This window comes from Rhinoderma darwinii, chromosome 1 (assembly GCF_050947455.1).
Source record: "Rhinoderma darwinii isolate aRhiDar2 chromosome 1, aRhiDar2.hap1, whole genome shotgun sequence".
In the NCBI taxonomy this organism is placed as follows: domain Eukaryota; kingdom Metazoa; phylum Chordata; class Amphibia; order Anura; family Rhinodermatidae; genus Rhinoderma; species Rhinoderma darwinii.
In genome coordinates, this window is record NC_134687.1 from 432,481,082 (window position 1) to 432,497,652 (window position 16,571).

Below are 16,571 nucleotides of genomic sequence, written 5' to 3' on the forward strand. Positions count from 1 at the left end.
CCAATACATGTAGAATTTTTCAGCTAAGGCCTGAGGTTTTAGGCCATTAGACGATCTTTACTGCTGAATTGTAGAATTGTAAATTCCATATATACAGCAATGTCCTGATAGTCTTATGTGATGATGATCACTCCCTTTATGAGCACAAACTGGTGGTTCTCGGCCATTGCCCCCCAAGATTATCAGCAGAACCTGTATCTGGTGGGTTTCGGGGAATTTTTGGTTTTCCTGGAGCTCCTTGATTTCCCCTAAATTAAAACCCACAATTGAAATCTAATATAGAAAATATTTTGCTATAATGCCATGTGTTTAGATTGTGAATTTTTATTTTAAATATTTGCATTGCTGTAAATGGGGAAATTCCAAACCAAATGTGGTTAAATGCTACTTATGGTAATGACTAGTGAGATATATATAATATCTCTCCATAACCTGGTTGTAATAATTCTGGTGTGCAGTCCATGGCAGATGCAGAGTCCGCAGGTGGTTGCACAGCATGTGTTGTGAATAGACGGCTGCAAAAAGAGGTCCCATTGATCTCTTCATTGTCTAATGAGAATATTGGTCGCTCATGAATTGAGAAAAATGGCTCCTGCTGTGTCAACGATCTGTCCTCTACCTGGTTATTGGAGGCGTCAGTGACCCTTCGTTTCTTATCGGAGTTACCGTCCATTGGAGATGTGGAGGCGCCGCTCTTGTATGAGGAAGGGCCTAGAGCTGCAAATGTTACCACAGAATTGTGCATATAGAACCTGCTAAGGCTTCCGTACAAGCTGCAGAGGGGAGGACAACCAATAGAAATAGGAATTGATCTATCGTATATAAGTAAATGAACTTTGTATTGCGACTATATGGTTCCTAGAACAATATATTTTGGTTGCTGGATTTATTCGTGTTGTACCATAGATCACATCCTATCTTATTCCATCCTGATAATACTGAAATTGTTAAAAGGCTTGGGTTCCCTTGCTAAAATAAACCGCCTGAGAGGTGTCCTGCGCCAGTATTTCACAAGGGACGTAACAGTAATTCTTATTTCTCGTATTATTTAGACCAGTATTACACTTGTGTTTTTTGTTTTGTAACTTATCTAAGCAGAGTAGAAAAAAAACATTCCAAAATTGCTTCTAGTGGACAAGATCTCGGACACCCAGCGGCCTGCAGGGGCTCTGTGTGTGGCCATTCTGCCATGTGCACGAGGTCTTCGATAAGGATGTACGTGTGCAGGATATATAGAGGGGCTCCTGGACACAGCAAATCAAGTGCACAGGCCCGGTATAGCGCCACACGAAGCCCATATGGCTCTATGTTGGTATCAGGTGCCACTGTATTCCCTAGAAGCAATGCTGTTTGCTTATCTTTTTTTCTTTTTATGACATACTATACATAAAAGATGCATTGAGAGCTACAAATTCATGTCTGGATTGCAATATGGCATGGTAGCTGCATGGAACTTGTATTCACAGCAGTTTTTGCCACGATTTTCAATGTGTTTTTTTTTTATTCCCATTTTTTTTTTAAAGTTAAAATGACACTAAAATATTTTACTCTAATTTCTAAAAAAAAAAAAAAAAAAAATGTAAGGTTCTGTTCTGTTAGGAACCTTTGTCAAGGAATCTGTAAAAAATAGTGTAGCATGCAGCGCTATTTATTTATTTATTTATTTATTTATTTTCTCTGGTTAAGTGACAAACGCCATGAGGGATCTGGCACTGCTGGTCACTTTTTAGGTTGTTTTTTTTTTCCTATCACAGAACAATGGAAACACATGAATTCAGATGTAAAGTCAGCCTAACCATAGTGAAACCCGTGGCGTAGTACGTGCTATAGCCCACTTCCTAGTGAATGAGCTGCATGTCCTGAATGCCCCATACATGCATACAAAAGCAATGGCAGAAAATAGTTATTTATTGGGCCCTACCCTCTCTGCCTTCCACCACTAGATACTGTTCCATATTTACGTTATTCATTTTCTGGTGCTTATGTAGCCCCAACATATTACATAGCGCTGTACATAGCTGTCACTCATATTAATATGTGTTCCCAATGGTGCTCACAGTATGGTTCTCTTTTTCTCACACACTGGGGCCAACTTACCCATTAGTAAGATTTGAGTGTGATAAGAAACTGGAGTACCGGAGAAAACCCACGCATACATGGGGAGAGGGAAACTGTAGATGAATGGATTCAAACCCAGGACCACAGTGCTCCCAAGTTACAGTGCTAACCACTGAGCAACCATGACTTAGGGCCTGTTCACATCATGTTTTTATTCTTTGTATAAAGTGTACATCAGGAAAGTTAGCCACGGACGTGCTAATCGTGTCCATAGGGCTCCAGTAACCCTACTGAGACCAAAAGAGTATCCTTTTTGCCTTTGTTGGGCAGGTATACGCCGATATGGCTTTTTTTTTTGGGAGGATGGAATAACGTAGCTATTCCATCCTGAGGGATCCCTCAGGAAAAAAAACATATACTGCGCGGTATGTGGTTTTTAAACATGTGAGCCTATGTCCGATGGATGCCGCTATATGGTATCCGGCACAGGTATATACTAAACTTTCCCCCCCGGAGCTTTCCAGGGCCGGATTTCCCAAGAGGAGCATCAGGTAAGGCTCTGGCCAGGGACTCCGGGACTGGAGAAGCCTCTGACGTTACTGTCCATATATGGACGGCAATGCTCTGGCCGGGATTCCGGCCCCTTAAAGCTCCTAAAGTCACTGTGCATATATGGACAGTAACGTCAATTGTGGAATCCCTGGCCAAAGCGTTGCCGACACTGGCAGTGGATTCCAGGTTTTTAAAAGTTCCTGTCGTCCCCGACAATAACTGGAGCACTAGTAGTGCACATTGTCATGTAGTTGATGGTGGCTCTAAAGAACTGTGACTATATGTATTAGATGTAATGTTCCAGTTTTTCCATTATAATATGACCATGGCATTTCTATTGGGGAATGTTCCATTTTTATAAAGCTCTGACGTAACTGTTATGAAAACAACCATGAGACTGTACAGTATACAGAGATGTATCAAGTGTGTTACTGTTAATGGGACCTAACATGTATTTAATCTACACAATAAATTCTGCTTTCCTATCACATCACATCAGATAAAAGTTGTGTCCATTGTTACAGGAACTGTCTCATTGTGACAGGCACTTCGCTGTTACCCTCCATGCAATGTGCTGACATCCAGAGAGCAATAGCACTGGGCTTCCATGGTGAAGTACAGGACTGACCTAATAAAATACAGACTATAGGACAGACAGTGGTGCTGACTTTGAACGGTCTGCTTTCATTTTATAACCTGATCTAGAAAGAGATAGAACTTTTATTACTACTTGTATACTTTTCTTCTCAATTTATTTTTATTTTTTTTTAAAGCAAATGTCTGCACAGGAGATATCTTTATAATTGTTTATTTGGAGGTTTAAAGGGATTTAAACATCATGGAGGGGGATCTCCTGCTCAGGACCCCCAGAGCAGAGGGCCTCTAACAAGCCATCTGAATGCTCTGCATGTAATACCCGCTGCTACGGGGAAATGTATAGTTGGCCACATCTTCGTCCAGAAAGATCATCTATTTGCTGTGGGTCCCGGAAGCCAGACCCACGGGAGCTTTGGTACAAAAAAAGGTTGTCTATGATGAGACCACCCCTTTTAAAGTGTAACTAAACGTTTGACAAACTTCTGACATGTCATAGTGACATGTCAGAAGTTTGGCTTGTGAGGGTCTGAGCACTGAGACCCCCACCAATTGCTAAAACTAAGCAGCTAAAGCGCTTGTGTGAGCGCTCAGTTGGTGTTCGGCTTTTTCCGGAAATAAATGTATCTGAGTACGGACTCAATAGAAAGTCTATGAGCCCGTACATCGGCTTTCTGGAAAAAGCAGAACACGCTTTAAGCGGATGAGCGCTCACACGAGGGCTTCAGCTGCTTCATTCTAGTGATTGGTGGGGGTCTCAGTGCTCGGACCCCCACAAGCCAAACTTCTGACATGTCACTATGACATATCAGAAGTTTGTCAAACGTTTAGCTACACTTTAAAAGGCCTTCGCTACATGGGCATTAGCTTACTACTGAAATCTCTAGCAGTAGCTCGCAGCTCCTGTGTGGCTCAATGTCCCAATGTAAACTAACATAAGTACGGTTTCTTTATTTTTTTCAATACAAACAATGTAGACATTGTGAATTACGGTAATGACAAGCGCAGGAGTGAAGAATATCATTGATAAAAAATTGCATGACCCTTGCTAAACAATCGTGCATCATTTCATTCTAAAATAGCCAATCGTTTTAAATTATTATTTTTTATTTATTTTTTAAAATCGCATTATTAACAATCACACGCGTAGCTTGGGTCGGTGGCTTCAGTGATGGCACTCTGTATTTTATTTGTCCTGGGAACCGCATCCTTTTTACTCTAGTACCATCTCGTAACTGCAGTAAACATCAGGCAGTTAAATATACAAAGCTGTATTCTGAATACTGTGGTTATGCATACCTATGATGGCATGAATACCCCTGTATTTTCATATTGGGGGTATGTGTTTGTGTGTTTTTTATAATTTTTTTTTTTTTTTTTTCAATCTTGGTCAGTTCACACTTTGCGCAAATACTGCGGTTTTTCCACCATGGAATTCGTTGTGGAAAATCTGCAGCAAATATGGTAGCAGCAAAGTGGATGAGATAAAACAAATCTCATCCAAACGCTGTTTAAATACTGAGCGGAAAAAAACGCTCAAATTGACCTGCAGAATTTTATTCCGCGGCGTGTCAGATTGTATTTGCATAAACTCTCTGCTTATTTGTTGCGGGTTTTCCCCATTGCATTCAATGGGAGGTCAATTCTGAAACAAATAGTGGTTGTTGAGGTTTTTGCGGCGGTATCGCAGCGCTTCCGCCGCAAAAAAAACGCAACTGAAAAAAAACAACTCTTACTTTCCTAGAAGTCTGTGTTCCTCCCTCCAGCTTGGCCTCCTGGGATGATGTTTCATACTATGTGACTGCTGCAGCCAATCACAGGCTGCAGCGGTCTCCTGAAATGAAACGTCATCCCAGGAGGCCGGCGTGCTAGTGGCGAAGTGCTGCAGTTTTCCGCAGCGGACATTCCAGGCGAAAAACTGCACCACGTTTTGGTGCAGTTTATCATCTTGAATTCTCTGTGCCACACAAGGCGGATATGCTACACGCTGTTACCCAGCGTATACGCCCTGTCTGTACTCTGCCTTAAAAAAATGATCTTGGCATGCTCAATCGGGTGCCATATATCTGATCGCATTCTCTGATACGGTTCAGCATTGCGATCCATAGTGCACACTGTCGTATACATAAGGCCTTCGAACAAGCAATCTTCCTCCTAATGTTAGATATTCAGTACTTCACGTTTTGCATGATGAAACTGAATTTCAGTCATATATACAAATCCATCTTAGGTTATGTTTGCTAGTCCTGGTAGTGGTGCAGCAAAATGCCTCCCCGCAGACACGGCTAAAAAGAAATTCTGTTCAAATGCAGATTAACATACACATATGCTGGAAGACTTTATTGCATGTATTATTTAAATGGTGAAAAAAAATGTGTCTGAATGTTGAGACATGCTAGGATATGCACTCCTGTTTTGGTTCTGTATGTGTGATCATTAAAGGGGTCAATCGGATAACATCATGATTGGTTGCCCCGAAATATTTTTCTCCTGGAGGAAGCACTCGTAGGTTTGCTTAACCTCTGCACATTTCAGTATAGAGAAGTTACCCGTTGCCCCCCCCCCCCTCTCTCCATTGATAATGGGACCCCTTGTTTTAGGTTTGGTGTGTTCCCACTGATTATTATTTTTTTTAATAACTTGTCTCATTGACATGTCATGAACGTTTTACCTGAAAAAGCTAGCAGATTGCAGTAGGCAGAGCGTATATAATACTTTATGATGCCCTGTTGGTGTGACCCACTTAAATGCATGAGATATTTATGCATATTATTATAAGAAAATTAATGTTTGAAAGCCTCTAGAAACGGTAGTAGTCATTTCTATTAGATCTGACCGCTCATACATAATGCGCAAGCAGCAATTCTACACTATATACCTATTATGTGAAACTATCCCTTTTCCAATCAGAAATGTTCTGATAATAGAGCATAGAGGCTACCTGGAATTCCAGTATCTCAGTAGGGGTAGTGTGAAGTTTAGTGTAAAAAGTGAGGGCTAAAAGGGGTTCTCTCATGATGACTAGTCCTGTTCATATGCCCTATTAGGACAGGACTTTTCGGAGTCAGAATGGAGATCTGCTGTAGGCACCCCAGCGCGGCCATGTATCACCTGGATGGCCATTATGAATTGTATAGCCAGACGTGGCGTTCAGGAGCCTGCTTATTTTTAGTGAGACCATTTCTTGAAGGATGCTGTACTATGTTGTTGTGGCCTGGAAAGGGTGTAAATTTTGACACATAGTTCAGACTAGAAAATTGAGTAAAAATATCGCATATCCATTGGTCTTGTGGCCGTAATTACTACTCAGAAACCAGGGTAAAAGAGGGGATTACTGAAGATTCTGCTGCGCACTGTCATGGCTGTGGGGTATGTGGACCCACTGGGCTGCTCCACTATAGCAGAGAAGCAGCTGATCAAGCAAAGTCTGTTAGTCACTGGGGGTAGGGAAGTCAATGATGGTCTCTAGAAGAAGCGTACTTGCTGGAAGATGGCCTGTCTTGTAAACTGAAGTAGTGTCTGCCACTGTGCCTGGCACTGACACCGGACACTGGAGTAGTGTAGTAGTCTTAGACCCTCAGTCAGTTACGGGCACCGGACACAGATGGTAACCTTGTCCTGGACACTTGGGTTGGCACAGGCACTAGACACTTGAGTAGTGTAGTTGTCTAAGCCCTGGGGCTGGCACTGGTACCGGACACAGATGGTAAACTCTACTCGGACACTATTAGGCACTGGAACTAAACACAGATATGGGATACAGGAAACGCGATACAACTAAGGAACAATTTGCACGACAAACCTAGGAAGACACAACATTGCTCGGGCAAGTTGGAAGTGGGCAGAAGCCTTTAGGTACGGGATGAGCAGGGATTAGATAGGGACACATTTACTGGTGTGCGCGCTGGCCCTTTAAGACCGTGCACGCTAGGGGAAACAACAGGCAGCAGTGTGTCCTGGTGTCTCTGGGGAGGGAGACGTCGGCAAGTCCAGAGAGCGCTGTGGTCGCAGATGCCGGTAGGTGTGGAATACCGGCGGTTGACGACAGCATGCATGACACGTATATTCTTCGCAGTCTCCATTGACTTTTATTTGTGTATGCTGCAGAATTGCCAGTCTTCTCCCTGCCTTTTGGCCCTGGGTTTTGTAGGATGACGGAGGACCTATTGATATGTCATATATCTGTCATTGGAATACTTCTTTAGGCAGTGGTTGCAAGGGAAAATAGACTGAATGTGACCCGAGAGATTGTTGTAGGGCCTAGTGCCTTTTAAGTACAAACTATAGGAGCTCAAAAAAAAAACAAAAAAAAAAACAGTCTGAGGACCCACATGTTATCTTAAGGGCAGGATCTGTCTAGACGAAGACTAGTGCTTCATGATGTCATGTAGTAACGGATCCTGGCATAAGTGAATGGTTGCGATGTAATGTATAGTATCCATGTGCTGCTGTTGTACATCAGATTTACAAGCGATTGTCCTAGAACGCTACAGGTTTCAAATACAATAAGCTGTGTAGTTCATATAAAGGCATAATTTTACGCCGATGTGTAAAAATACGCCTAAAAAAAGTGACGTCACTTTTTGAGGCGGATTTTGAACATTTCCAATGTAAAATGGCAAAAATGCTATGAAAAAACACTTAAAGCTTTGCAAATTTGCTTAAACGCCTGTATTTTGTATTTTTCTGCTTCACGTATAAGCAGTGTGAACATACCTTTTTAGAATCACACCGTAATCCCAGCATGTAGCGAATTTAAAAAAAGAAATTGACTGGAGCGATTTTTGAAGAAATTTTTAAGGTTCTCAATGCATTTCTATAGACCACGATTATATATATATATATATATATATATATATATATATATATACACCCCAGTAGAAAAACGGCAGCACTCTAATTCAATTTGCAGGTTCTTCTTTGATATATATATATATATATATATAATGCTGCTAAGTCCTCATTGACACTACTCTTGAGATTGGTAGGTCTTGTTTGACTTGATTGTCGTCATTGGTTGGAGTTGTGACTGGGGCCTAATGTCTTAGGGTTCTTGCACACAACCGTGTGTGCTGCCCCGATTCCTGTCCGAAGTTAGTGGAAAAAGAGGACATGTTCTATCTTTCCACGGATCGGAGAGTAGTGTCCTTTTTCACGGACCCGATTCACCCACGGAAGTGAATGGGTTCGTGATAAACATCCCTAGTGGCACTCTGTTATTTACAAGAGCCCTTAGGTGACCAGTAGATGTCCTGTCGCTTAACCCCTTCAGGACACAGCCTGTTTTGGCCTTGTGGACACAGATGTTTTTTTTCAAATCTGACGTGTCACTTTATGTGGTAATAACTCGAACGCTTTTACCTATCCAAGCGATTCTGAGATTGTTTTCTCGTGACATATTGTACTTTAGGTTAGTGAAAAAATTTGGCCGATAAATTCAATATTTATTTGTTAAACTTCAAATTTTAGCTAAAATTTGCAAAAATTTGCATTTTCTAAATTTAAATGTATTTGCTTGTGAAACAGATAGTAATACCACACAAAATAGTTACTAGTTAACATCCCCCATATGTTTGCATCATTTTTTTTTTACGTACTTTTATTTTTGTAGGACGTTACGAGGCTTAGAACTTTAGCAGCAATTTCTCATATTTTCAATAAAATTTCAAAAGGCTATTTTTTCAGGGACCAGTTCAGTTCTGAAGTGGCTTTGAGGGCCTTATATATTAGAAAGTCCCCATAAATCACCCCATTTTGAAAACTGTACCCCTCAAGGTATTCAAAACCACATTCAGAAAATATTTTAACCCTTTAGGCGTTTCACAGGAATTAAGGCAAAGTAGAGGTGAAATGTACAAATTTCATTTTTTTTGCCGAAATTCATTTGTAATAAAAAAAAATCTGTAACACAGAAGGTTTTACCAGATAAACACAACTCAATATTTATTGCCCAGATTCTGCAGATTTTAGAAATATCCAACATGTGGCCCTAGTGTCCTAATGGACAAACACAGGCCGCAGAAGCAAAGGAGCACCTAGTGGATTTTGGGGCCTCCTTTTTTTAGGAATATATTTTAGGCACCATGTCAGGTTTGAGGAGGTCTTGTGGTACCTAAACAGTCGAAACCCCCCCCACAGTGACCCCATTTTGGAAACTACACCCCTCAAGGCATTTTTCTAGGGGTATAGTTAGCATATTGACCCCACAGTGTTTTTGCAGAATTTAGTGGAATTAGTCTGTGAAGATGAAAACCACCTATTTTTCTGTGGAAACATAGATTTTTTTCATTTTTACAAGGAATAAAGGAGAAAAAGCACCCCAAAATTTGTAAAGCAATTTCTCCCGATTACGGCAATACCCCATATGTGGTCGTAAACTGATGTTTGGACCCACAGCAAGGCTCAGAAGGGAGGGAGCGCCTTTTGGATTTTGGAGCGCAGATTTTACTGGATTGGTTTTCAGTGCCATGTCGGGTTTGCAACGCCCCGGAGGGACCAAAACAGTGGAAACCCCCCAAAAGTGACCCCCATTTTGGAATCTACACCCCTCAAGGAATTTTTCTAGGGGTATAGTGAGCATTTTGGCCCCTCAGGATCTTTTTTAGAGCTAAGGTGACCAAAAAACAGCGATTTTGGCGCTTTAAATTCTTTATTTATTACAGCGTTCACCGTGCGCAATAAATTACGTTTTCATTTATTCTGCCGGTCGGTACGATTACGCCGATACCATATGTGTATAGTTTGTTTTACGTTTTGCAGCGTTTGCACAATAAAATTACGTTTCTATAAAATAATTTATTTTCTGGGACACGCTATTCTCAGCCGTAACTTTTTTATTTTTTCGTCAAAAAAGCTGTGGGAGGTCTTGTTTTTTGGGGGACGGGTTTTAGTTTTTATTGGTACCATTTTGGGGTAAATGCGACTTTTTGATCACTTTTTATTCTATATCTTGGGAGGGGTGGTGACCAAAAAATAGCGATGATGACAGTTTTCCGTTTATTTTGTTTGCGGCGTTCACCGTGCGGAAAAATTAACATTATAGTTTCATAGATTGGGTCGTTACGAACGCGGCGATACCAAATATGTGTACTTTTTTTTAACGTTTTCATTTTTTCCCTATAATAAATGACTTATTATAGGAAAACAAAACCTTTTTTAAATTTACACTTATATAAAACATTTTTATTAACTTTTTTTTACTTTTTACACTTTATATTTTTGTTTATTAACTTTTCTATTACTTTTTACACTTTCTTTTTTTGACCTGCAGCTCTGATCGCTGCTAGAATACATTACACTACCTAGGTAGTGTAACGTATTCCAACTGTCAGTGTGACGTCACAGTCACTCTGACAGTTGGTCTACGAGGATCAGCAGAGGCTGATCCTCATAGGCTGACATACATTGCAGACTTGGGGGCCGTTGTCTGGCCCCCGGGTGCCATCACAAGCATCAGAAGCCCCCACGATTGCATGGGGGCTGCTGATGCGCTACAAACCCGCTACATGCGGAGATCGCAATCGAGCCCCGCATGTAACGGGTTAATTGCCGAAATCAGCGGCGATGAGCCGCTGATCGGCCACACTGGAGAGCGTCAGCTGTCGGGGACAGCTGATCTCCAAGTTCCCGATGCACACTGTCGCCGATAGTGTGCATCGGGAACGACACAGTGACTTCCTGTCACTCTGACAGGAAGCCTATCAGGACCAGCCGAAGGTTGGTCCTGATGGGCTTCCGTCCATGGCAGACCCGGAAGCCATTGTTTGGCTTCCGTTTGCCATACTAACTATCGGCAGACCCCGCGATTTCGGACGGGGGTCTGCCGATATGTTAGAAACCCCTAAAATTCGGCGATTGCACCCGATCGCCGAATTTAAGGGGTTAATGCGCCGAAATCAGCGGCAAAGGACCGCTGGCCGGCAAGAGGGGAGTGTCAGCTGTCGGTGACAGCTGACCTCCCGGTGCACACTGTCGCCGACAGTGTGCACCGGGATTAACTCAGTAACTGTACGTCCTCGTGCGGGAAGTAACCTCCCGCGAGGGCGGACAGTTACGTCCTGGTGCGGATAGGGGTTAAGAAAGGTGACCCCCTATACATATATTTGCCAATTTATGGGGAGTGTAGTACCACCTACAAACTATTTTCCTTGAGTTATCAAGGTGAATAGACCTTTCTATTGTAAATAAAAATCTATTGTTCAAGAACTGTGATGCCCTAAGTATGCATGATCGAATGCAATCACACTAGACTTTAAAATATTATTTATATAGCGCCATATACTGTTTTCCGCAGCACTTTACTATTCAGAGGGAACGTGTACAGACAATATCAGACATTACATAGTGACAAAACGAAACTACAATTCAAGCAAGAGGAGTGAGGGCCCTGCTCACAAGAGCTTACAATCTGAGGAAATAGTAAGAGATACAAGAGGAGTGAGGCCCCTGCTCACAAGAGCTTACAATCTATGAGGAAATAGTAAGATATACAAGAGGAGTGAGGACCCTGCTCACAAGAGCTTACAATCTATGAGGAAATAGTAAGATATACAAGAGGAGTGAGGACCCTGCTCGCAAGAGCTTACAATCTGAGGAAATAGTAAGAGATACAAGAGGAGTGAGGACCCTGCTCACAAGAGCTTACAATCTATGAGGAAATAGTAAGAGATACAAGAGGAGTGAGGACCCTGCTCGCAAGAGCTTACAATCTATGAGGAAATAGTAAGATACAAGAGGAGTGAGGACCCTGCTCACAAGAGCTTACACTCTATGAGGAAATAGTAAGAGATACAAGAGGAGTGAGGGCCCTGCTCACAAGAGCTTACAATCTATGAGGAAATAGTAAGATACAAGAGGAGTGAGGACCCTGCTCACAAGAGCTTACAATCTATGAGGAAATAGTAAGAGATACAAGAGGAGTGAGGACCCTGCTCACAAGAGCTTACACTCTATGAGGAAATAGTAAGAGATACAAGAGGAGTGAGGACCCTGCTCACAAGAGCTTACAATCTATGAGGAAATAGTAAGAGATACAAGAGGAGTGAGGACCCGCTCACAAGAGCTTACAATCTATGGGGAAATAGTAAGATACAAGAGGAGTGAGGACCCTGCTCACAAGAGCTTATAATCTATGAGGGAATAGTAAGATACAAGAGGAGTGAGGACCCTGCTCACAAGAGCTTACAATCTATGAGGAAATAGTACAATGGTCCGGCCATCTTTTATACATATCGGGTATTACACATAAAGCTGCATGAGCCGGTCACCAGCCAGTATCCGCGTATGACAGATGTAAAGTGCATTGCAGTGCAAGGTGTGTGGGCGTAATGCTGAACGAAGAGGCCAGGTTCTGAGGACTAACGTAATAGTCGTGGAAAGGAGTCCGATTTGGGAATGCGATTGGCCTGTCTAAAAAGATGTGTTATCAAGGACTTGGGCTTTTTTTTCACTTCAGCAGCTTGGTTTCTTTATATATAGGGAACCAAGACCGTACCAGATCCGTCATAGGACTTCTACCACGGTCACCCAATTGACCCCATTGGGTTTCGTCGTACTGTCCATTGTTTTCATGGGAAAATAGCCTCTGAAGCACATGTAAGCAGAGCCTAAACTATCTCACTATACAAATGAATATAGTGTTTACAGATGCAGTGTGATTGCAAGATATTGTTCGGAATCGAATAACCTCAGTCTATACCTCCGATGCGTATAAGTCACCTCTTATCTCATAGGGAACTATGGATCTGGCATATTGAAATCCAACATGCCCGATCCTTTTTTGTGTGTGTCCCTCCCTCATTGATCAACTGAAGTATTGGGAGGAATGCAAAGTCGCTGCTTGCTACCCCTCTACTAGAACAGGTTTGTTTTAAGCAGTTTCACAGCCCCAGGCCTCAAGTTCCCCCAACAGGTCATGATTTCATGTGAGATATAAATCTTGTAGGTGCACCAGGCATTGGCATATGTCTTTTTACAGTATGGCATCTACACGCTGGCAGCAGACCACTCAATTAACACCGTTCTTATTAAAAAGTGGCGTCGTTGTAACCCTATTCGATAAATACATTTACATTATGTAAACGGACCAATAATCTATTGAAGAAAAAAAAAAAAAACACCTTTCGCTGCTTAATTAACGTTTCCTCAGTGACAAAAATGGCAACATCGAATACCTGATTTAGCTGCTCGTTACTTTGTGTAGAAGGATCACCCCCAGTGACTACCGCCTGTGTTGTGCGGTCTCTATTTGCACTTCATGTATAGAATGTAGGCTCCGGATCCGGCACAGGGAGATGATCCGGTGCCAGGTTTTCCCTGCAGCTCTGCTATCACACACAGGAGAGGAAGTAACAGACATCAGGGCTTCTCTGCTCATGGTAATACAGCCCTGCACACAACAAGAAGAAGAGGCGGCTGTCAGCTCCGGAGAAAAGCAACGCTGTGCACCTTTAGAAAGAAATCTAATGATCGCCTTAAATCTAAAGGTCATTTGGGACACCCCGACTGCTTTGTGGCTCCACTTGGTAATTCTTCATAGGGGCTAAACCAGCTGTTACACGCACCACTGCAGAGCGAAACGGATATTGTGTTTGCAGAGCTCTGTGCGAAGGATTTTTTTTATTTTCATGTGACACGGGTGCTATTATGCTATTCTCTATGTAACCTGGATATATGGTTTTTATGCTGGAAGGGAGCTCCTTTTTGGGATCTGCCATTGCAGCAGGAAAGGCACAAAATTATTGTTGTATATATTTGTATAATTATCCACATTGTGCAAATTGACATCTGTAATTTTGGGAGATTTCCCACTGTCCACTCTTATATTCAATTCGATCTGCAATGTCGGAAGAGGAATTGAAAGGCATCTTGTAAGCAAAACGGACTGATCTTTCCTGTAGAAAATACCGTACTATACTCAGCCCTGGAGTCTGGATGGCGTTTTGCACTGCCTATTGACTACAGACGAATATGGACCATACACCGGGAGAAAACCCCACACTGAAGTAATTCATAAGGAACTGATGAGCTCTGGTTGCCGGAGCTAAATGACCTCTCTGGATTCCCTGTCATTGTCAGCGCACACAGGATTTTTTGCTTATTTATATTGCACCTTCGCTCTTTTTTGTGAATTATATTTTTTCTTCAGCACAACTGTTTGAGATATGAAATTTATGATATGGACATAAGGTATGAATAATGTGCTTTGCTAAATATATAAGGCCTGGAATCTCCACAACGTGCAGACGTGTTCACTGGCCACACTATTCTAATGTAATAAATCCCAACTAGTAAACATTGGGACGGTCTTCTCCAGTTAGAAAAGGTTTTGTTTTTGGATCATATTTGGTTTTGAAGGACCTTCTTCTCCTTTTGAGTCTTTGTGGTTTCCCCCGTTTCGTTTTGGTGATTTGTAAAGCAAAAAAAATGGCGGACCTAGAATCCGTTCTGGCTGATGTCAGCTATTTAATGGCAATGGAGAAAAGCAAATCGACCCCAGCAGCCAGAGCCAGTAAGAAGATTGTACTACCCGAATCCAGGTAAACTTTTTTTTGTTGTTGTAATTTTGCAGTTAATGGCTGATCATGTGTGTCATACTAATTCTCTTATATGGGAAGTAAATAATTCCATTGGAAAAAATAAATGTAAGACTGCTACATATTTCTTTCCAGTATATTCTCATTTGTATTGTATAGTAGTCCATACAGAGGTCATGCATATTGCCTGGATTGGAATCCATCAGAGGAAAAGAGGGGAAGCCCTTTCCCTAAGAAAGTTTGGGGGCGGTTTGCCTGCTTTCCTCTGCTGGGTACCTGACCCATTTTTGACATAACATATACATCATTCATTCCCACTGTTTGTTTGGTCATGATGATTTTTTGCAGCCGTTGTCTGTGAATGTATGTGGTTGCTTCGCACAACGTTTGTTCGTTCATGTTTGTGCAGTCGTTTTATGTAAAGGTAATACTTGTATGCAACCTTTTTAGAATTGTAATGTCCCTTGCCATCTGGCCAACCATGGCATGAGTCCACCACGTTATTGGTTTATGTGTGGTCCTGATTTTCTCAATTTCATAATGGAAATGTAACATCACCATCACATATCTCCAGATACGTTGGTTAATGCTGCACATACATACTGCGGATAGTTCACTATTTTGTAGGAGTTGGGCTCAAATCGTACAGGTCTAGCAGCTAGAGAAATGCGTGTGGATATGTTCTTTCGAGCAGCACTTGCTTGACGTTTATAACTAGATAATCACATATTCGCTGTCTGAGATCACAGAGAAGGGCGATTTTACGATCATGTAGAATGCTACAAAGACTATGCACTTGACGTCGTCCTGTGTGCATGCCCTCGGGGCTGTATCAGAAGTTTGTGCTCCTTTAGGCGAGCTTTAGTAAATATATACTGCATTTTGTGAGTATTTAGTTTGTGTCTTTTATGCATTGTTGACCATAAAAATTGGCATCTTGGGCCACCAACCAAGGACATACTTCATCATATAAAGCTTAAGTTTAGGGCCCTGGGCACTGTTCTCTGGAATTGTGGCTGCTGGGGAGTAGGGGTTGCCCATCATGACTTTGTAGTGGTTTATCTGATTTGGGATTTTTGTTACTCCATTCTGTAGATTTCAGGAATTTAGATGAGCTATAAAACCAGAGAGGAATATTTGACACATCGTTAACTTGGTGTGACTGAATCTAAATTTGTGAGTGTTATGCATAGAGAGTAGTGTGAATTGGTGTGCGTGAGAATCTCACCACTGTCTCTGATGTCATAAACCTGCCAATTTCCCTAGTCACCATGGTTTCTGAAAGGTAGTACTTTACAGTGTACAATCCTTGTCATAGTTAAAGGGGTTGTCCAGTTTCCGCAAATTAAAGGGTAACTAAAAGCTCAACAAACTTCTGACATGTCATAGTGACATGTCAGATGTTTTGATTGGTGGAGGTCCGAGCACTGAGACCCCCACCACTCTCTAAAATGAAGCGACAGAAGTTCTCGTATGAGCGCTGAGACGCTTAGTTTCTGTTCTGCTTTTTTCGGAAGGCCGATGTAGTGGAGTATGGGCTCATAGACTTTCTATTGTGCCCGTACACCTCTACATTAATTTTCCGGCAAATGCCAAACCGAAACTAATCGGCTGAGCTCACACGAGCACTTCTGCCGCTTCGTTGTAGTGATCGTACCGATCGGGTCTCAGTGCTCGGACCCTCACCAATTAAAACTTCTGACATGTCACTATGACATGTCAGAAGTTTGTCAAACGTTTAGCTACACTTTTTAAAGGTGTTGTCTCATCATAGACCACCTTTTTTGTACTAAAACTTCCTGAATGTTTAGTTACCCTTTAATGTTTTTTTCG

At 41.9% G+C, this 16,571-nt stretch overlaps 1 protein-coding gene across 3 annotated transcripts in view; it reads left to right on the forward strand.

Moving 5' to 3' along the window:
• The window catches only part of GRK3 (G protein-coupled receptor kinase 3), a 290,760-nt gene that overhangs the window by 578 nt on the left and 273,611 nt on the right, over positions 1–16,571 (forward strand). The window contains exon 1 of one of the 3 annotated variants that reach the window (XM_075830777.1): positions 13,559–14,741. The exons of the other annotated variants lie outside the window; for them this stretch is intronic. Coding sequence (XP_075686892.1) covers positions 14,629–14,741 — 113 coding nt within the window. The 5' untranslated portion in view covers positions 13,559–14,628. Of the gene's footprint in view, positions 1–13,558; positions 14,742–16,571 lie in introns of those variants that run through there. 3 annotated transcript variants of the gene reach the window in all.